At 44.2% G+C, this 21,051-nt stretch overlaps 3 protein-coding genes across 3 annotated transcripts in view; 2 read left to right on the forward strand and 1 right to left on the reverse strand.

Moving 5' to 3' along the window:
• The window catches only part of LOC103360697 (SUMO specific peptidase 5), an 8,468-nt gene extending 6,261 nt beyond the window's left edge, over window positions 1-2,207 (forward strand). The window contains exons 3-9 of the mRNA XM_008286604.1: window positions 61-208; window positions 326-373; window positions 683-760; window positions 850-987; window positions 1,087-1,170; window positions 1,252-1,302; window positions 1,386-2,207. Coding sequence (XP_008284826.1) covers window positions 61-208; window positions 326-373; window positions 683-760; window positions 850-987; window positions 1,087-1,170; window positions 1,252-1,302; window positions 1,386-1,502 — 664 coding nt within the window. The 3' untranslated portion in view covers window positions 1,503-2,207. The remainder of the gene's footprint in view (window positions 1-60; window positions 209-325; window positions 374-682; window positions 761-849; window positions 988-1,086; window positions 1,171-1,251; window positions 1,303-1,385) is intronic.
• Window positions 2,208-4,188: 1,981 nt separating this feature from the next.
• On the reverse strand, window positions 4,189-14,904 carry LOC103360777 (protein crumbs homolog 1-like). Its single transcript, XM_008286711.1, has 8 exons — window positions 14,856-14,904; window positions 13,617-14,588; window positions 11,452-12,002; window positions 11,190-11,355; window positions 7,056-7,968; window positions 6,937-6,978; window positions 6,726-6,848; window positions 4,189-4,441 (listed from the first exon to the last, which is right to left on the reverse strand). The coding sequence occupies exons 1-8, from the start codon at window positions 14,902-14,904 to the stop codon at window positions 4,189-4,191; spliced, it is 3,069 nt and encodes a 1,022-aa protein (XP_008284933.1).
• A 2,085-nt stretch (window positions 14,905-16,989) lies between these two features.
• zbtb41 (zinc finger and BTB domain containing 41) overlaps window positions 16,990-21,051 on the forward strand; it is a 19,083-nt gene continuing 15,021 nt past the window's right edge. Inside the window, exons 1-2 of the mRNA XM_008287197.1 lie at window positions 16,990-17,057; window positions 19,523-20,782. Of these exons, the coding sequence (XP_008285419.1) occupies window positions 19,531-20,782 (1,252 nt within the window). The 5' untranslated portion in view covers window positions 16,990-17,057; window positions 19,523-19,530. The remainder of the gene's footprint in view (window positions 17,058-19,522; window positions 20,783-21,051) is intronic.

Below are 21,051 nucleotides of genomic sequence, written 5' to 3' on the forward strand. Positions count from 1 at the left end.
AGATGATGGATGGATGTTTTATTTCTGGACCTGATCTGTGTTTCCCTCCTCCCCGTTCAGGAAGAACATCATCTTCTCAGAAGTTACCAGACACCAAGCCGCCATAGTTCAGAAGCCCGCTCCCTCGTTCCAGGTGCTCTACAAGAAACACACTCTGACTCTGGATGATCTGTTGACTCTGGCAGATCAGAACTGGCTCAACGACCAGGTTGTCATTTAACACGTCAAACAATTCAGGCAGACTTTTGACTGGAACAGATTTACATGAAACCTGAACGTTGAATCTAACTGATGTATTTTTTGTTGTTGTTTGTTTCTGCTGAAGGTCATGAACATGTACGGAGAGCTGATCATGGAGGCGTCCCATCACAAGGTAATTCTACAGTTTCATTTAATCCAAATGCACCTGAGAGCAGATACAACACAGGCAAGGGTCTAGTCAGGAGAAAACAATCTGGATAAGAACCATAGAACAAGTTCAGATGTGATGTTCCTTTCTTGGGGTCCAAAAGACCTACGGATGGCAATGTGCAAGTCCTGAATGGGGTTAAAAAAGTTATTTAATTTTCTGTTTTTTCTTTCTACGATGGCCCTAGTTGAGCTTCTGTATGTTGGAATCTGATTAAAACACAAGCTCCTCTAAATATCTGCAGCTTCAGTCTCTCTTCGTCTCCACTTTTAGGTTCATTTTCTCAACAGCTTCTTCCACCGGCAGCTCATGACCAAAGGCTACGACGGTGTGAAGCGATGGACGAAACAGGTTAGATCTACAACAGAGGCGATGGTGTCACTGTGCAGGATGTTTATGTGATCTATTTAAGAGAACTTAAGAGCTGCTCTGCTGTCCAGGTGGATTTGTTTTCTAAGAGCCTCCTTCTGGTGCCCGTCCACCTGGAGGTCCACTGGTGTCTGGTGACCGCCGACGTCGTCAAGAAGAAAATCTGCCTTTACGACTCTCAAGGGATCGCACTCCAGAAGGTTGCAAGGGTAATGATATGTTTACCTGTATTTACTTTACCCGATGAACCCGGTTGCTGGTTGAAGGTCCTGATCTGTACAACCTGTCGATGCGTCTCTTCACAACAGAACATCCTGAAGTACTTGATGACCGAAGCGAAAGAGAAGCAGCAAGCGGCTTTCGAGAGCGGCTGGATCACGTCGTTCGATGAGGTACGTTGACGTTTGAAATGTGAACGTCTGCCGGAGCTTCACGCTTGCTGACGTCTTGTCTCCCCCTGCTGGTCTTCACAGAAAATCCCGCAACAGACGAACGAGAACGACTGCGGAGTTTTTGTCCTGGAGGTATGCTGTGATTGTCGAGCTTCACACGTGTGACCAGGTTAGCCTCAGCTCTCTGCTCACGACACGTTTCCTCTCTTTTGCAGTATTCTCGATGCCTTGCACTGAGCAGACCGCTGCAGTTTTCACAGAGCGACATACCAAAGATACGAAAGAGGATCTACAAAGAGCTCTGCGATTGTAGGCTCCACGAACAGGACTGACGAGCCGTTTTTTTGTTTTGTTTGTTTTTTTTGGACGTATGTATTTATTGGTGATGAATGATTTGTGCTGCTACTGATTAGCGGTCTCTGTGTGGAGCAGCCTTACAGCACCGTCTACATCTGACCCCAAGCTGGACACCATCAGTCTTGCGTGGACAGCCACAACATTAAAACCACCCGGATGTTACCGTGTCACCAGAGCAGCTCTGATCCATCGAAACCCTCGAGTTGAGACCTTGAACTCTTTGTCATGAAACATTCCCGAAACACTGTTCAGAGAGGTGTCAGAGTAACATCCACATAAAAGCAGGAAGCCAGATTTCTCAGCAGAACATTGCCCAGAGCATCACACTGCCTCTGCCGGCTCGCCTTCGTCCCACATCCTGCTGCTCCGTGGTCCAGTTCTGAACAGTCTGCAAGCTGTGATGAATTCTTGCATTAAGGTTTTATGCCGCAGTAGCTCTCCTGTGGGGTTGGAGCTCACGGGCTGGCCTTCCCGCCCCACACACTGCCCGGGAATCGGATTCATTTTTGGTAGAATCGCCTCCAAGACCTGCCGTTTTTAGAGACGATCTAACTTGTCGCAGGTTAGCCATCGTCAAAGGGGCTCATTTTTCCTGCACATCGATCTCAAAAACTGACCGCTCACACGCTGCCTGATGTGTTCCGCCTCTTGTTGAGGTGCCGTCGTTATGAGATAATCATTCGCCTAAGCCAGGGGTCTCCAATCCTGGTCCTGGAGGGCCACAGTCCTGCATGTTTTAGATGTTTCTGTCTTCTAACACACCTGATTCAAATGATCAGCTCATCATCAAGCTCTGCAGAAGCCTGATAACGATCCTGATCATTTGAATCAGGTGTGTTCAAAGAGGGAAACCACTAAAACATGCAGGACTGTGGCCCTCCAGGACCAGGATTGGACACCCCTGGCCTAAACTGTCCACGTTTTTTAATGTTGTGGCTGATCGGCTCCTATCAGCCGACTCAATCATAACCTGTGTGTTACTGCTGTATTTATATGACAGATATCTAACCAGGCATGATAGACCCTGACATGACACATCTGAAGTGCACCAGCAGAGCCTTACTGAATCCTTCATGACCCATGTGTGTGTCTTTAGGTTTTGTTTTCTGTTAAAACGTCCGAACGCCTTATTTGCACATTAAACCTAATTTGTCATAGTTTACGACTGTTGATTATTTTTCACTCTTATGTGTAAAAGATTTCGATTAAATGAGACATTTTCCAAACATTTCAAGTTTTATTCGATGTTTTCCTTTTCAGTACCACATGCACAGCGACCTTCATCAGGTTACACGAGGGTACATCAGTGTGTGTGTGAATATATATATATACAAACATTCAACGTCCTAACTACAGACAGGAATCTTCTTCTTATCCAGTACGTCATAACTGTACGTGAGCACATCCCTGAACAGTTACAAAAGTGCACTGATGACAAAGCAGTGCTCCAGATAAAAAGTGGACCTTTTAAGGCACGTGGAGGAGCTCTATAACGCGAGCGCCGGATGGACATACTGTGATTAGACATAGTGCAACGTGTAATATTACCAAATACATCTGTTCACAACAGACACGTCACTACCGCCGACCTCGTCAGCGCACTAGAGGAAATAAAATAGGGTTTCACATATAACGCATATTTACTGCCACCGTTTCTCTTCTGGTCTTGTCAGCTGGCTCTTTGTGTTAATTAGGGGTTGATCGATTATTAATAATTTTTAAAAAAGGGGCTTCAGTACATCTTGTTTAAATTTGGTACAGTCAAATGTATTCATAGCCTCCCATTAAAGAAGGAAAAAAAACAGCTGGTACTGAAATAAGTTGACAAAAGTAATAATAAATAAAAAATTGATGAAAGTCATGACTTTGCTTTTGAATCGTGGTTCAACAGAAACATTTTAAAAAAATTAAATAAGCAAACAAGCCCACTGGTCATCAGAAAAGGGCTCTCATTTGTCCGTTTTCTTTTGTTTTTTTTTTAAATTTTTCTTTTCAACCACACTTAAAAAGCAACGTCTTATTTCCCTAAATTATAATTTAGCAAATTTTTTATTTATTATTACTTTTTCCAGTTTCTAGTTATTTGAGTGACTTGTGAATTTTGCCGTTTCTTTAATGGAAGGGGATGACTACATTTGAGGACGGCTGTATGTGTTTAATTAAAAGAGAGTTGTTAATTGGCTCATACTCATGACTTTAACATATCACATTAAATACCAGATCCAACCCTTAGTATTAACTGTTCCTTGTAGAGCTTAGATTAAAAAAACCAAACCTTCATAGGTGGGATTTTGTTAAAAATAGGGTCATGACACATGAAGGAGTTCACGCTGGGAACAACAAAAAGCCTCTCGGTTGCAAACTAAAGAGTTTTTGCAGTGATGATGGTATGGAAGCTGCACTGCACAGTAACAGTAATGTAGATAAAAGCTAAATCACGAGAGGCCTTGAAGGAAAGGAGAGCGTGTAAGTGGATATATTTACTCAGCACCTCTACGTGGAAGACATTCATAAAGCTAAAGACGTCGTGGTTTACCTCCAGGCGATGTGCTGCTGTTATTAACGCATCCCAGTGTTTTCTGGGTACTAAAACGGGTTCTGAAGTGGTTCGGTATGACACCCTACGCCCAGTCCGCTTGGTCTGAACGGATAACAAGGGCTCTAGTCGTTGACGTGGAAGCCCCACTCGATCTCCGGCTCGTCGTCGAGGCGTATCACCAGGTAGGACACCAGCTGGAAGAGGTTCTGCCACAGGCCCAGGAAGAGGTACAAGTAGAAGTCGCTGACGTCTATCTGACAGTGTATCCCCGAGTAGTTCATGTCGCACACGCACTCGAAGCTGTTCACGTAGTTGACGCAGAAGCCTCCGTTCATGCATGGATCGGAGACGCACTCGTCCACATCCTTCTCACACCTGGAGGAAGAATTGAGAAAATAATTATGAATTGATTAGAAGCAGAACAGAGTCTAAGTCAATGGCACTGTGATGGTGGATTATTCCAGTGTGTTGCTGTTCTGTAAATATGCTTTATGAAAATAAAACCCAAATTAGTTATTCCATCTCAAATCATCTGGGGCCTTCTGTTCATCCAGGTCTCATTGGTGTGAAATTTTTTTTTTTATTATAAATTATAAATATTTGAAGCTGTCAGACCTTGTTCATTTATCAAGTACTCTTAAATAAATAAATAAATAAATAAATAATAATAATAATAATAATGTCCATCAACCCGCTTTAAGAGCATTTCTTCACACCTTAAAATTTGAGACTTTGTTTGGAGAACAATAATTTAGGAACTATTAAATATAAAAGCCCATTCATCAATTCAGAATTTTTTAAAAAAAGAATTTTTAGGGATATTTGAGAAGTCTGTTTTGCATAAATGAGGCTATCTGGCAATATTTTTTTGGTACATTTTGTCATTCCTGATCAATCAGGTATGAAAGTTCAGCAAACCCAACATTTTCGTGATTAAATATTTCATTTTAAAAAGTATTCTATATGTTTTGTATTGTAGTATAATGACACGCAGCTAAAAATCAGAAAATATCATTAGTTGACTCAAAAACGGGACTTTTCATTCAAAATTTCTTCTGACTACAAGTCGCCAATAATCAGAGATTGTTGGTCTACTTGTCCGATATTGCAGATTCTGAAATATTGGAATGATGAGAAATAACAGGGGAAATGTCCGGCTTTAATCTTAAATAGTTCCTGAGATACTGTCATGACAACATACCTTCAGAATTTAAATGTGTAAAAAAATGTGCTGAAAGTGGGTTGATGATAAAAAAATTAAAAAAAAGTATCTCAGAAAGTTTTTCATACATCAAGTTAATATTCCACACATCTAATTTTAAATATCCATATTTTATGCTATAAAAAAAGAAAATCAGAGAGGGTTGAGCAGAAATAGTTGTAAAAATGAGATGATTTGAGGTGGAATGACCAAATGAGGAACTCAAAACTTGAAAAAAAATTTTTTGGCCACTTGGGGGCAGCAGATACAGCTACAGCGACATACACCGTAGTGACACCAAATGTCTCGCTGATATCCACCACTGGATGAGCAGAAACTACCTGCAACTCAACGGCAGTAAGACAGAAGCCATCCTCGTCGGCAGCCCCCACCGAACAAACCAGGCCGGCATCCCTCCCATCGCTGTTGACAATCGTTCCATCCCTCTGTCCTTGCATGTCACCAGCCTGGGAGTGAAGCTTGATTCTTCACTCTCATGCGATGCCCACATAAAGACAGTCTGCCAAACCTCCTACTATCATCTATGGAACATCTCCAAGCTTCCAGTTTGACAAACTGGAAAGACCATCCCTCAACAGAGGTGGAGGTCTGAGGGATGACCTATCCCCTGTTTACAATTCAGTCTTAAGATCTCTCCCCAGGAAGATGAAACCACATCCACACTTGGTCACAAAAGACCCTAACGAACCCCACTGTGGCAGGGGGAGGAGCAACAAACCCCCAACTGAAACCGAAACCCAGGTGTTAAAGACTCCTTAAGGATATCAGCATCTGGAACTCCCAACTAGTCAGTCAGAGCTGATGAAGCCTTTTGGATGAGAGGTGGAACGTCTTCAAGGAACTCAAGCAAGTCCAGTTGCTACGATTCATCTATGAGAATAACCATGAGCTGGATGTCTGAGAATCTTCACAGACATCTCCAGGCTTCGACCTTCACTCTTCCAACCTGACGCTGAAAGACTGGTCCATGCCATGATAACCTCCCACATAGACTCCTGTAACTCTTTGCCGGCAGGCCTTCCGTCTAAAACCATCCAGAAGTTACAGTAAGTCCAAAGCAGTGCTGCCCGTGTCCTCACCAAAACCCAAACACATCTCCCCAGTCTTCCACTCGCTTCACTGGTTGCCAATACCACAGTGGATTACTTTCAAGGTTCTCCAGCATGTGTACAAGGCCGTTAACTACTGTGGCCCAATCTACCTTCGGGACCTCCTCACCCCTCGGTCTTCGCTTCAGTCGCTCAGGTCTCGCAGCCAGAACTCACTAGATATAGATTTTCATTATATTACTCGTCTTCGTTTGAAGAACTAGAGATGTCGCCTGATTTTAAAGTGTGCTATACAAATAAAATGTATTATTATTATCAGTTTTTAAGTCCATATGGTGATGTTAGTTGCCTCCTCAGAGGGAATCAAGTGTCATGGTATACGTCTTACCACTGTCCTGTGAAACCCGGCAGACAGTAGCAGGTGTTGTCTGCTTCAGAGCAGTTTCCTCCATTGAAGCAGCTATAGTTCCATCTCGTACCGCTGCACGTCGTTACAGGCAGCTGAGGAAGTCTAGACAGACGGAAAAGTACGGCGTCAACTCATTCTATTTACTCCATTTAGTGAAACATCGGACATTTTTGGTGTTGTATGTACTCACGGATTGGTCTCGATGTACCATGGGATTTCAGGGATTTTCTCACTGCAAGAGAAAAGTTTGTGAATCAGTACAACTCGCTAACCCCCTCTAGCTGCGTCGTGTGTCAGAGATCAACTCACTCGCAGTACTGGCCGGTCAGATTCTGAGGGCAGAGACACGTGTAGCTCTGGAAACCTTTGAGGCACGTGGCGCCGTGGCTGCAGTTGCTGTTCTCGCATATGTCGACTTCCGCCTCGCACTGCTCACCGCCGTACCCCGGCTCGCAGACGCACTTAAAGCCCTCGGGTAGGTTGGTGCAGGTGCCGTAGATGCAGGGGCTGGAGACGCAGGCGTCCGCCGGGTATTTACACAGCGGTCCCGTCCACTCGGGGGAACACGTGCACCGGTGCAGGTCGAACAGGTCGTCGCACGAACCCTCGTTCTGGCAGGGGTTGGGTGAACAGACTGTGGCTCCCCAGCAGCCGAATCGCGGGGCAGCGTTGCCGTTCATCCTCACAAACTGCTCCTCCTGAGGTCTGGGGAGGTTCAGCTCAGTGTCCAGGTGGAAAGGAAGAAGAAGGCCTCCGATCTCCACAGGGCCCAGACAGCCGGACAGGTTGGCGCCAGATTCCAGGCTCAACCCCCCCAGGAAGATGTCTGCCCCCTCCCTAAGAAACCCCAAATCCCCCGGCCCGGCTGATTTAGATGACTCCTCCTTACCTCCGTCCACAGCCACCACCCACCTGGAGGTCAGAGTCTGGTTCTCCACGCTGAGCTCCACGACGTGCCACTCTCCGTCACTGACCGGACGCTGGCTTTGAACGGACGCCATGGGGGCGTCCACGTTCACCCCGCTGTGGAGCTCCATGACCAGACGGGAGTCGAGGAGGGAGATGGTGAGGCGGTCCGAGTCCTTCTGTGCGTGAAGCAAAGTGGCAGCAGGTTGTCTTGTGCGGAAGCTGAAGGACACGCTGGTGAGGCTGCGCTTGACGTTCCCGTTGCTGCGGAAGTGCAAAACGCTGCTGTCGAACCGAAACGTCACGTTGGACAAACCTGAAATAGAGAAATGAAAACCCTTTATTTTCAGTTCTTATAACCATCCCAGAACGACAACGATAACTCAATTTCAACTCCTAAAGAGAAACTTAAAGCTGAACGACATAGGAGTTTCTTTTTGACATCGTTAGGCCAAAACTCCAGAACAACCTTTCCGGCATATTCTAATTCAAGTGGCCTGACAGGAAGCTGGACTTCTGCTCCTCCTCTTGGCTTTGTTTTTAGAAAATCTATCCCCTGACAGGAGACTTTAGCAAATCACGCTGATCGGGTGAGAGTATAAACAGCAGCCACCGTGGGAGGAGGGCGTGATGTTTTAACAGGTTTAATGGCGAGCTTTAATTCGGGAGAGTGAGGATCAAACCCCGTGAGAGGCCAGCGTGAGAGTCTGCTCGACTGTTTAAGACACATGCGAATGTCTGCGCTCGTGGGAGACACTTATACAGACAGGGAAGAGGTTGTATGTTCATTTCTTTTTAATTTGCCTTTTTTGATCCCAGTTTCAACCCAGTTACACTCATCGAACAGACATTTTAACATTTACCACAGGAACTAGTCAGATTACAGGTCTGTGGTGTCATCCTGAAATGAATTAGAGATATCTAAAATTTAGTTTTGACTCATCAAACCAATAAAATATCTCAAAGGTCGTTATGGCTAGTCTGACTTGTGGTGCATGATGCTGCTGGTGGTGTGAGGCTTCTCATTGGATGTATGTGGCGGTGGCGGAAAAGACAGCGAGAGCTTCATTCAGTAGAGACTCGTGCTTGAAATTTACTCAAAGGCTTCTCTGACATGCTGGTAAAATATACTGTTGCAGCTCAACGAGTGTCTGAAAAACAAGCCGCTTTTAACTCGCTATAGCGTCTAATGTGACTCCTGCAGCATCCTTTTGCAGAATCAAAACTCAAATTAAAGATATCTGTAATTATATTTTTAAAAGGTAGAATTCCAGTTTGAGATATCCACATCATTTTGATTAGTTTTAGTTCCAGTTCACGATATCTACAGTTTAACATATCTAAAAAGAACAGTGTAGATGACTTAAATCGAGGGAAATTAAAGATATTTGGAACTAGAATTATAACTTAAACAGCAGAGTTGTGAAACTTGAATTAATACTAGTCGAATCCAGGTGCAGATATCCACAATTCACATCTGCAACTGAATTGTATGTAATGAGAAACCCTTTGTGCACGAACAGTAAACATGACATCATTTCTCTTTATAAAAAAATGAGGTTGCAGACATCTGAAATCTTCTTGTTGAGCAGGAAGAACTGAATTCGAATGACTGCAACACATCTCCAGCCTTGCAAAGTAACGTTAACGTGGCTTAAGAGTTCATCCATGATAGGACCAGGCAGGGGCGGCACAAGACATCTCACCGATTTCGATGAAACGTGAAGGGGTCCACCCAAAACTACTTCAGTCCAAGTTTAAGGAAATTTGGTCGAAAGCAGGGGGAGTTGGTCACCCCCTTTTTTTTTTGTAATGTTTTGTTTTTTACAAAAATGACCAAAAATCACCAAAAATGTGGTCAAAAGTATAAAGCTCTGCTGCTATAAGATTTCAATTGAATATTTTCATATTTTCCGTGAACGTTCTCCTGCCCAAAGACAATTTATTGTCAACGTTTCGTTCTGCTACGACTAGTTCTTATCACACAAATCATACCAGCCAAGACGCCCCTCTCACCCAATCGTGAAAACTGTTAAAATACCCAAAGTTTAGGCCAAAATATCTCCAATGCTGGAGCATACTTCTACCAAACTTGAACCAAACCCCGCACAAGATTGTTTTCTTGCAATCTGTAACAACCGCTCAACAGTGAAGCCACAGCGTCACTGCAGAGAGATCGAACAAGAGACATATTTTCAGGGAGGTTTAAGTTAATGACCAGGAAAGTTAAGGACACTTTGGAAAACCATCATTAAAAGTGGAAGCTGCCATTCAGGAGACCCTTAGTACATTTAGATAGTTAGCATGTGCCAGATTTATCACCTTCCTCGCTTCCACTGAGCACTTTCCCTCCATTTTCCCTCCTCTTTTCCTTTGTGCTGTGCAGAAGCAGAAAGGTGAGCGAGAATAGCTGGACCAGCGTTGTGAGGATCGATACAGGCCGCATTAGCTGTTTCCTGGACTGTGCAAACACAAGCTAGCAGGCCGTGAGGAGATATTCACGGAATCTGACAAAAACTGTATTAGATTAGCATCACTGAGCTCATCGTTAAGGGTGTAATACTCAAAAACTCAACTATGGTAAATGGTCTGCACTTATATAGCGCTTTTCTACCTTTGCGGCACTCAAAGCGCTTTACAATGTTTCTCATTCACCCATTCACACACATTCACACACCAATGGCGACAGAGCTGCCATGCAAGGCGCTAGTCTGCCATTGGGAGCAACTTCGGGTTCAGTGTCTTGCCCAAGGACACTTCGACTGTGGACGGGCAGGGGATCGAACCGCCAACCTTGCGATTAGAGGACAACCCGCTCTACCACCTGAGCCACAGCCGCCCTAAATCCAGACTGTGTGGTTTGATGTGACAGAATGCTGTGATGTGAAATAACCAAACTGTTCTCATTTTGGCAAATAAACCTGCATATTTATTTAGTAACCTATCAGCGGAAGTGCAAAGCTAATTAGAAAAATCTTTTAAAGAGACCTTTAAACTGTTACTGTTTGTCTGATAAACCACTAAACACTGACTGCAGACACGCCGAATGTTTGCCGCCACCGTCGGACCGGCAGCTACTCTGGATCAACAGCTTGCCTCACGTGACATCTCCAGGAAGACTTGTCATCACAACGTTCCCCAGGCATGTGGCGGTAGACTTAATCTGACCGCGGATTACCACGTCTTAGAGGAATCCCATGCAGGAACCCTGCCTCAACTCTCTTCCCTCCTGTTACCAGCAACACTTTAATTAATTAGCGTCTGCACCGCTGACTGCCCTGAATGGACCCTGCGATGCCTTCACCGGAAACAAACCGACATCAGAATATGCTATATTAAACACTTACACATTCATTTACTAATTGTTGTTTTCACGTGTTAACAGGGATAGAATCTGTGGCTGACACTATTTATAGCACAGATCCCTTTCCTTTGCTCAGTTTTAGAAGGTCTTTATTATTCCCTGGTTATGTATTTTTAAAGTCCTTGCTGAGACAGGAATAGTGCAACACCAGGTCGTGATCTCAGGACACTCACACTCAAATCCTTGAGAGAGGGGCTGACACACGGCAGTGGCGGGGCAGGGAGACAGCTCACACCACTTCACCTCCTCACAGCGCTGCCCCGCAGTGCTGGGGGGGCAGTTGCAGATGAAATCATCCCACATGGAGTAGCACACGCCCCCATTGAGACAGGGGTTGACCTAAAGTAGAGGAAACGGTATGAATCAGTCAAATCTCGGCACAGATGAAGATCAGCAATGTGTGTCCGTCTCATTTATGTAATGAATGTAACTCACAGCACAGGCGTTGTCACTGCTGCATCCTTCTGCAACGCCGACGAGCTTCTGCAGGTTGTACGACTCCACCGGAGCAGCTATCGGATAGAACTGCAGGCGCTTGCTGTTTATCCTCAGGTCCTGCACACATCCCTTAAAGTAGCCGCCAAAGGAAGCAGAGGCCCTCGAGTCTGGAAGCCCCCCAACGAAAACCAGATCTCCGGGATGGACTTCCACGCTCCTGATGGGCATGAAACCCTGGCTTTGGGCTGACTGGAACAAGGTGGCTGCCGTTCCTTCCAGCTTCAGCGTCACCAGGTGGAAATGTCCGTCGCTGACCGGCCTCCGACCAACGAGCATCTCAAAGTTGTTGACCTGAACTTTAACCCTGCCGTCTTCCAGCCACAGGCGGAGGTACTGGCTGGTGCTGTTGGCCAGGATGAGGAGGAGGCCGCTGGACTGTCTGGTGCGAAGGAACATGGACACGATCACAGAGTCGCCTGGGTCGTTGTCTAATGAGAATACGGCATAGCTCTCCTGGTCTTTGCTCCCAAACCTTGCAGTGATGTATTCTGTGTGGAGGGAGAAAGTCAAACTGAGTCAAACAAAACCTGGAGCGAAGTACATTTAAAAACAATCATAAGATGTTTCAGTCTCAGTCACTTCGTTACTGGGAAATAAAGATCTACAACACTCTAAGTTTCCATCTGCTGGTTCTAAACAGCAAGTTGGATCCTCTCTGCAGTTAAAAACAATCTCTACAGTTCATCAATCAATAGATTGTATCTTCAAAAGTTGGGGTATTTCTTAGCTGTAAGCCTTCCATCCAACCCTTCTCCAGACAGAAAGTCTTCCTTTAAGCAAATAAAACATCTGACTTTTGTGCACTATTACGGATCGCAAGGTGTTTTGTTTCTCTTCATTGAGGCTGCCAACCACAGAAAATGCCTCAGGGTGGCATAAGTCAATAAGACTCCCTGATTTGGCGAAGTTGAACGCATCAGTTCCTGCACCCCACGTTTTCTTAATCCTCGCCGCAGGTGTTGCTGAATGCGTTCTAAATGCACGACTGTTTGGCTGGACTCGGAGCTATTTCTACTGCCTCCATAAGCTCCTTTAAAGTGTACGGACTGACTTTATCCTGCTGGGTGGCTCTCCTCGACGCTTCCCATTGACACTTCTGCTGTGACACGAGTGAGCCTGAACTTGACTCGACCTGATCCCATCTAAATCGCGCGTCTTTAAGGTAATTCTGCCAGCGGATGTGTCATTTGTCAAGGTGAACACGCTGAGATCACACAAACACACGCGGTATTTAAAGCGCCTGACACATCGACATTTTGCATCGCCTTCAATTTCTTCTTAAGCATCATAATGTCACTATTTTATAAGTTAATTGAGCAAAAAAAAAAAAAGGCTTCTGCTGTCACTACTACGACTTATTATTACTTTCTTTCCTAAAAACAACCTCGTAGTTATGATTCATTAAGACCAGCAGCTGATGTAATTATGAACAAACAAGTCAGTGCAGTTAAAGAGTTATGAGGAGTGTTCAGGGAGGAGGTCAGGGTTGATGGACAAGTCCACAAAACACACAAACCCTAAATGCATTTTTGTTGTTGCAAACATGCAACCAAAGTCTTCTATTTGAACCTAAACCATTATTTTTCCTCTAATCGGACCAAATTATTTTATTTTTTTGCTCAAATCTAACCAAACAGAGGTGCAAAAAAACATTTTAAGTGCAATATTTCAATTTTATGTGAAATGTATCATCATCATGTTTATATTACTTTACCAGCTCAGTGTTATTGTCAGTATTACTTCTTACTTTTCTATTATAGCCGTATTTTAGCTTTTTTATTCATATCTTATTGCTTTTCTACTAGCATTGCATTTCTTAATGTTACATAATTTGTTATCAGAGCAAAATATGACAAAATATTTTCCTTCACAATTTAGAAAATTTGATCGTATCTTTATCTATCATATATTTTTATTTCTCTATATATTTTTAATATGATATATGTGGTACACAGTATTTAATATGACTCTTATTCAAAGGTTTGTGGGGTCAGGGCATTTTCTCAGGTAAGGTTGGAGGATATAAGAAGAAAAACTGAGAACTGAACCAGTTCATTTGAACATATGTAATCTAATGGTGTTACTGTGAGTTTACGTCTCACCCTCGGCACAGTTGTTTCCCTCATACGGCCTGTGGCATTCACACATGTGCCTCCTCCAGCCCTGGCTCACACAGCGCCCTCGGTTGTGACACGGACTCTCGTCGCATTTGTCTTTGTCGCTGCACCCCACGGCGATGTTCGCCTGGACGCCCGAACCTCCTGGTGCTTTAACAGGCAGCACCAGATGCGAGTCCACGAACACATCTCTGAAGCAGCCCAGAAAAGCAGGCGGGGGATCCGCTTCATTCGCCGCCCTGCCCAAAGTCCAGTTCCCCCCGACTGCTCCGATGAAGAGGCTCTGACGAACAGCTCCCGGCTCGGGCAGACCCGAGGCCTGTTCAAGCAGCTGGACTTCAGTGCTGGAGTCTCTGGTGCAGCTTCCTTCGGTGCAGAGCAGCCTGATGAGACTGACCACGCCGCCCAGAGACGCTTCAACCGTGTGCCACTTGTTGTTGGACAGATACTCGGGCAGCTCTTGAACCATGGTGCTGGAGCCTTGACCTCTGAGGCTCCGGAGGCAGAGGTGGCCATCCATCAGCTCGATGCTGAGGAGCAGGTCGTCCACTCGACGCTGCAGCAGGGTGCCGGTCGCTCTGTCTGTCTTGAAGCTGAATGTGACGTTAAGAGGAGCTTCTGGGTCCAGCAGCTGGGTCTCTACGTACATGTAGCCTGGGGACTCAAATGAGAAGATGGTGGGAGTTTGGCATTTGGAGCCGGTGAAGCCTGCGAGGCAGATGCACGTGTAGGTGTGATGGTCATTGACGAGCAAGGGAGAGCATATTCCTCCGTTCTCACACTGGTCGTCATCGCAGCCTGAAAGTGCAACTGTGCAGTTCTCGCCGCCGTATAGGCGCCCATTTTGGCTCTGCTGGGAGCAAAGGCATCTGAATCCTCCACTGTGGCTCTCACACACGCCACCATTTTGGCATGGCTGCTGGTCACATCCATCGATGTCTTCACCAAACGAAAGGCCTGCAGACGATTACAGCTCATTAGAACTCTTTATGCATGCATATATGTAGAAGCAAACCAAACATCTAGACACTCAAAATAAATAAAGCAGCTGTACAAACTTATGCTTGTTCTTTTAGTACACACTTGTTGATTCCCTCCACCAGTATTTCTAAATATAACAATGACCATGTGAGCTGTCAGTCAGAGAGAAACACACTAACCCTACTGGTGCAACCACACTGGTTAGGATCTAATGTCTGATTACAACACACATTCCAAGATTACCTGCATAAAGCAACAATAGCAGCCACGCATGCGCGCTGAATCTCAACATTGTCCTTTACAAGTCCTCAGAATTCTTAGATATTCAGCAAAATCTGCATTTTAAGTCAGAGACGGGCGGAGAGTACTCGCAGCTCCATCTTCACCTGTGCTGCTCAGCGCCTCACTGAAATGCTTAGATCGCTGCATGCCAGATAGGAGGGATTAGGCTAATGCACTTACAATGTCTTACACATTAAACGTGTTGGGGAAGGGAGGGGTGCATCCAGCAGGCTAATTTCAGCAACTTCAGACATGTTTCCTCGACATGTTCTCTTATGTAAGTGATAGCACCGGGATGTGAGAGTTTTGGCACGAATGGTGGAGCGAAGGTTCAGGTGGACTTTACTTTCCTTCAGAAGGAACTGTTCCTACAGTTTAACAACAGCATGCACACCCTGACTCGTGTAAACAAAAGCATGTGGATGTTTACATGTGTACAGGTTGTGACCTGACCGGATCGGGCTGGACCGAGGCCCAGTCCTTTTACTGAAGTAAACTGAGGACAGGGTTCTAATCGAGGACACATCTCTGTACACGAGTATGAACTACGGATTGTCTTCTTCTCGGTGGAGAACTATTTGACCTAAGCTGGCTGGACCGAGGCCCATTCTTTGAAAGAAGTGAAGTGAGGACAGTGATTCTAATCTAGGAAGCATCTCCACCGTTAAAAAGCAGTTGACGTCATCACAAGTGATTCAGTCGTACTTGTTCACTCTTAATACGGATGTTGAACTTTTAGCGCTACTTAAGTTAGCGGTTGGTGCGGCTCAGGTTTTCAATGTAGAGAATTTTGGTTCCATGTGTCAAGAAATAAGATAAAATTTAAATGATATGAAAGCATATAGAGCACAAGTGTGTGTGTGTGTGTGTGTGTGTGTGTGTGTGTGCAACGATAGCTTTGCACACAATACAAATTAATAAGTAATTAATATATATAATATCACAGGGTCTTAACCTTAATATTTCATATCTTCTGGTAAATGTACACTTAATATGACACTTTAAGGTTGGCACCATAATGTTTAAATGAGTTAATTCCTATGATAAATAACACTGCATGGTTAAAACTGAAAACTATTTGATATATTAAACTGCCACAAAGGGAAATGTGGGGAAACGTGCTTTACAAACTGACATCTGAGTTATATTTGTACCTTAAAAGTCAAAGGCTGAAGGTCTGCATACGTCATAGAAGGAGATAACAGATTTATTAACACGTGGCTCATGGTTATCGATGATCTGCAACAATTTCAGTAAAACAAACAAACAAAAAAAGCATGTTGGAATAAACACAAATAAAAGTAGGGAGTCAAAGAGAGGCTTTTACTTTTTAATTTAAGACAAGATAAGATAAGATATACCTTTATGTCACAGTGGAGAAACTCACATTGTTGTCAGCAGCAGTACACACAGAGACACACACATACTAGAAAGTAAAATGTACATACAAGAAATAGTGTAAACACAAGTATAAAAATACACAAATACAAAAGAATAGAGCAAGCATAGAATATAAAAATGTGGATATATAGAAAAGATATACATTTATATCCATGAAAGATGTAGAAAATAAAGAATAAAGATATACTAACAATACAAATAATAATAATAAACAGTGCAAATGCAAATATAGACGTGAATTGTGCAAATAATATATCTAAACTTTTAGGAAAACTCATTAATGCCAGTATTATTACTCTACTGGAAAGCGTTTTGGCACAAAAAATGATTTAAAAAATAATATGACTTGACTAGTCTCATGAAAGTTTGACTTGATTAATATGTAATTGTACAATAATCAACACCAGCTTTGTCAAACGTATAATTTGAGCAAAAAAACCTCCATCAAAAAATAATCAGCTATAAATAAAATGTCTAGTCAATTTTTTCTGTATTGTTTAGGGCTGTGAAGTCCAGTAAATGTGATGTTTGTGCTGAACAATGCTCCGCCGGAGGGAGCGGAGGTGACGCGCTTCGGCTCTGCGGCGCTGCGGAGACAAAAAGCCGCAGCAGCCAATCAGCGAGCGGCTTGTTTCGGTGTCAGACATTTCTGTTAGGCTGTTACAGATATTCAGGAAATTATTAATCCTGCGTTTATTCCTCACATTTCTCACATCCTCAGCGATGCGTCCTCCTCTATAAACGCCTCCGGTCCACCTCGAGGTAAGATTCATGACGAATACGTGTCGACGTGAACGTCCGTTTCCCGGGTTACGCTAAAGGTCGTTTGTCAACACTCTCCTCGGAGGGGGGCCGGCCGTCACAGCGCAGCATAATGGTGGGGGTCCTTGAGGTGGGAGCGAATTTGCAAATGCAGCTGTTTTTGACTGTTTGCTTTACGATCCGGTTCCACACCTCCGTCGGGCCTCTGTTGTGTGTGTGTGTGTGTGTGTCGAGCGGAGTGTTTACAACAACAGTCGTGTGTCGGTGGGAAAAAAAAGAGAGAAAAAACCTTCAGCGGTCGCAAAAACGTCGCTGTCGTGCCACATTTTAACGCGCAGTTATTTAATTTATGACAACTTTTCAGCACCTAATGACAGCCTCGTGTTGCTAATGCCACTGTATACAGCTGCTACGGTCATTTACACGTTTACGCCTCACGATCCTGTAAAATGTGAATCACAGCCAGTGTTTGGGAGTAACGGAATACATGTAACGGTGCATGTAATCGGACTACAACGTTTGAGTAGCTGTCGAGTTACAGTTACAATTTAAATGGGTGGTAATCTCAAAGGGCCTATGCTTTTAAATCAGCAATATATATTTATCACTCTGATATATTAAAAGAGTTGTAGTTTAGATAGCTTAAAATAACAAGTTAGCCAAATTGTTAGCTTGTTAGCATGTTGCTAGTTTGCGAAACAAGTTTAGCAAACAAACACCTACCACCGGTTTACACGATTTGCACTTCTATTTATGGACAAATTGTTTCAATCCAAGAGTCCATACTTAACCAAATGTGTCAAAACTCTTATACAGCAACAGACTTTTCAAGCTAGCTTACCCCGCTCTGTGTGGCATTTATTGTAATTTACATTTAGCCTGTTTCGCACTATTGGAAAACGTTGCGTTCAAGGGCTTTTTCCGGAGCCATTTTTAATTGCAAGATGATAGGTAAAGGGGATATGCTTTTAAATCAGCAATATATATATATATATCACTCTGAAACATTAAAAGTAGTTGTAGTTTAGTTGAAGTTTAAATACCTTGTTGAGCAAATAACAAGTTAGCCAAATTGCTAGCTTGTTAGCATTGTGCGCATGTTGCTAGTTAGTGAAGCAAGTTTAGCTAACAAACCCCTACCACCGGTTTGCATGATTTGCACGTTGTTTCTGGACAAATTATTTCTCTTATACAGCAACAGCCTTTCCGTTTTCAAGCTAGCTTACCCCGCTCTGTGCGGCATTTGTTGTAATTAACATTTTGCCTGTTTCGTGCTATCGGAAAACGGTGCGTTCAAGTGCTTTTTCTGTAGCCATTTTTATTGCAAGAAGATTTATTGCAGGGTGCCAAAGTAAAAAAAAAAAAAAGAAAGAAAAATGGAAATGAAAATAGTTTGTGTTAGGTATTGATTAAAAAAATAAATCACAAAAAATGAAAAGAAACCTAAAACCTCAAAATAAAGTCTTAAAACAAGTCGGATGAAGCTTAACACCTACCTGCTACATGTCCACACATCTGATATCGTATTCCGTCAAATCTTATGCATAAAGAACTCTTAAGAAACCCTCAGAAGACCTTTACTGTCTTTTTTTCTTTTATAGTTGTACTCATTTTAAGATCATCATCAGAGGATTAAGCAGTGTATAGATAATGGATGGATGGATCTTATTTCAAACATAAAACCTGCACCAGAGTGACTCCTGGGGGCCGGTTCCATAAAGCAAGTTTACTGGCAAAAGCCAGGCTTACTTTAGGTAGCTCAATGTAATTCAGGCTTAGTTGCTTTGGCAACTTTTGCTGGCAAACCAAACTGGTTCAGGGCAGGCTAACTGTCAGGGTAAGCCTGAGTTTTTCTTAACCAGAGTTCCTGTAGGACGGCATGATGATGCAGTGGTTTGCATTTTTCCCTGAATCAGCTGGGATAGACTCCAGCCCTCTGCGACCCAAGTATAGATAACAGACGGACTTCCTGGAACACTGACCTGGCAGGGAACCTAAGACTTGACCACTGAATCTCTGGTGTGATACCATATTGTCTGACTTTATTACACAGTATCAGTCAATAATGGAAGTTTACAGAAAATCAGCTTAAGAATAGCATGCAGTTATCAGGACTTCTTGAGTTAGCCTGATTGTGTGAACTTGACCTGACCTTCATGTACCGGTTCATTGTTCGGTTAAATATAGTCAGGTGTTGAACTTAAATCCTCAATTTTCTTGGCAAACATTTCGGAACAGGCTGCAGGGTCCATTCAGTGTTACATGCTATAATAATGTTAGACAGTGCTAACAATACATTTCAAATTATATTTACAAGCATTTCTTCTGTAACTCTTCCAACACTGATCAAATCCCAGTAAAATGTCTACATAACTACAGTTTTTCTGACAGATGCTGCATTTTGATTTGTGATAGTATCTCAAAGTCAAGCTTCAGTTCAGTATTCACTCTGTGTATTCCATCAGGCACAGCGATGAAGAAGAAGCTCAGTACGATGCTGCGTCCCAAACGTGGCAGGCAGGTCGGTGCCACCAACGACTGTGCTGCCGACCCATCCGCCGCACTGGGCTCCAGTTCTCCAGCAAGTTCTGAAACTGTCCAAGAATCAGCCTCACAAATCAGACACCTGGCGATGTCGCTGCACAGCCACAACCTCCTCAAGTTCCTGAACGAGGACCGGACTCGGCAGAAGTTCTGCGATGTGTCAGTGTCTGTAGGTGGGAAGACCTACAGCGCCCACAAGGTGGTGTTGGCCCACGGCAGCAGCTATTTCCATGCGGAGCTGTCCAAGAACCCAGCCGCAACAACACACGTGACTCTGGACCACGTGGAGGACTCTGTTTTCCAGCACCTGCTTGGCTTTTTGTACACGGCCGAGTGCGTTGTTGCAGAGACGGAGCTCCCGGCGCTGACTGAAGCGGCCCGATTCCTGGACATGATGGATATATTAAAGCTGCTATGTGAAGAAGGAGAGCACAACCCTGTACGTGTAATCCAGGCTGAGACAAGAGGCTCTCCTAAGGTGGAAGTTACCTCCAGTGACTCATCGGGACCTGACGCAGACATCCGGAGCCCGACTGACGTTATGTCCACCCCGTTCAGTCGTCGATTTGGAAACTCCCTGCAGGACGCCTCAGCTGAGGGTCACACCGACGTTCAGCAGGAAGCCTCAACTGAAGAAGTGAAGACGACCGGTCAGAGGAGCGCTACCACACGGAGATCAGCTCGTCGGAAGAGAACGCCGACCAAGTACAAGAGGGATGATGTGGAGTGCTCTGTCACCACTCATGAGGAAAAACACAGAACCGTATCATCAAGGCAGAAGGATGAAGGCAGAGTAGAGGCAGCAGCAGCAGCAGAGGTGGTTGTGAAAACCCCAACGACCACACTGGATGACACGTCTAAACCAGCTCAGGGGGACGATGTCATGGATGATGAAGAGGAGGAGGAAGAGGAAGGAGACATGAACGTGGACGTCGTTGCCCAGAAGAAAGTTACCGAGGTTTGTGGGGCAGACAGGAGTGCAGGTCAGCAGAGTTCAGAGGCAGAAAGGACAGAACAGCCATCTGTTCGAGAGGTGGAAGTTCACACGACAGCAGCAGCAGCAGCAGGAAGCTCCAACCAGAGTCCAGTTTACCCAGAAGGTCTGGCTCCGGTCATCATCCAAACCTCCAGCAAGAAGACTCTCAAGTGTCCCAAATGTGACAAGACCTTTGACCGTGCAGGTGGAGTAAGATCTAGATTATTAGCTTGTTTATTAATGCTTTCTCTTGCAGTAGTTACCTGTCAGCTTACCAAGGATGGACTCTATTAGTCTTATAGTTTTGGTTACCCCTTTGATAGTCTGTGATACTTTAAATAAGGACACATGGCAAAGTTAAACTTGGTAAATACAGTTGTGACTCAATAATCTGACCCTTAACAATCCTAAACCTTGCTATCCGACAGGTTTGTAGGAAAAACGAACGGAACCCATAAAAACAGCCTTAACATA

This window comes from Stegastes partitus, unplaced genomic scaffold (assembly GCF_000690725.1).
Source record: "Stegastes partitus isolate 25-593 unplaced genomic scaffold, Stegastes_partitus-1.0.2 Scaffold0, whole genome shotgun sequence".
NCBI lineage: Eukaryota > Metazoa > Chordata > Actinopteri > Pomacentridae > Stegastes > Stegastes partitus.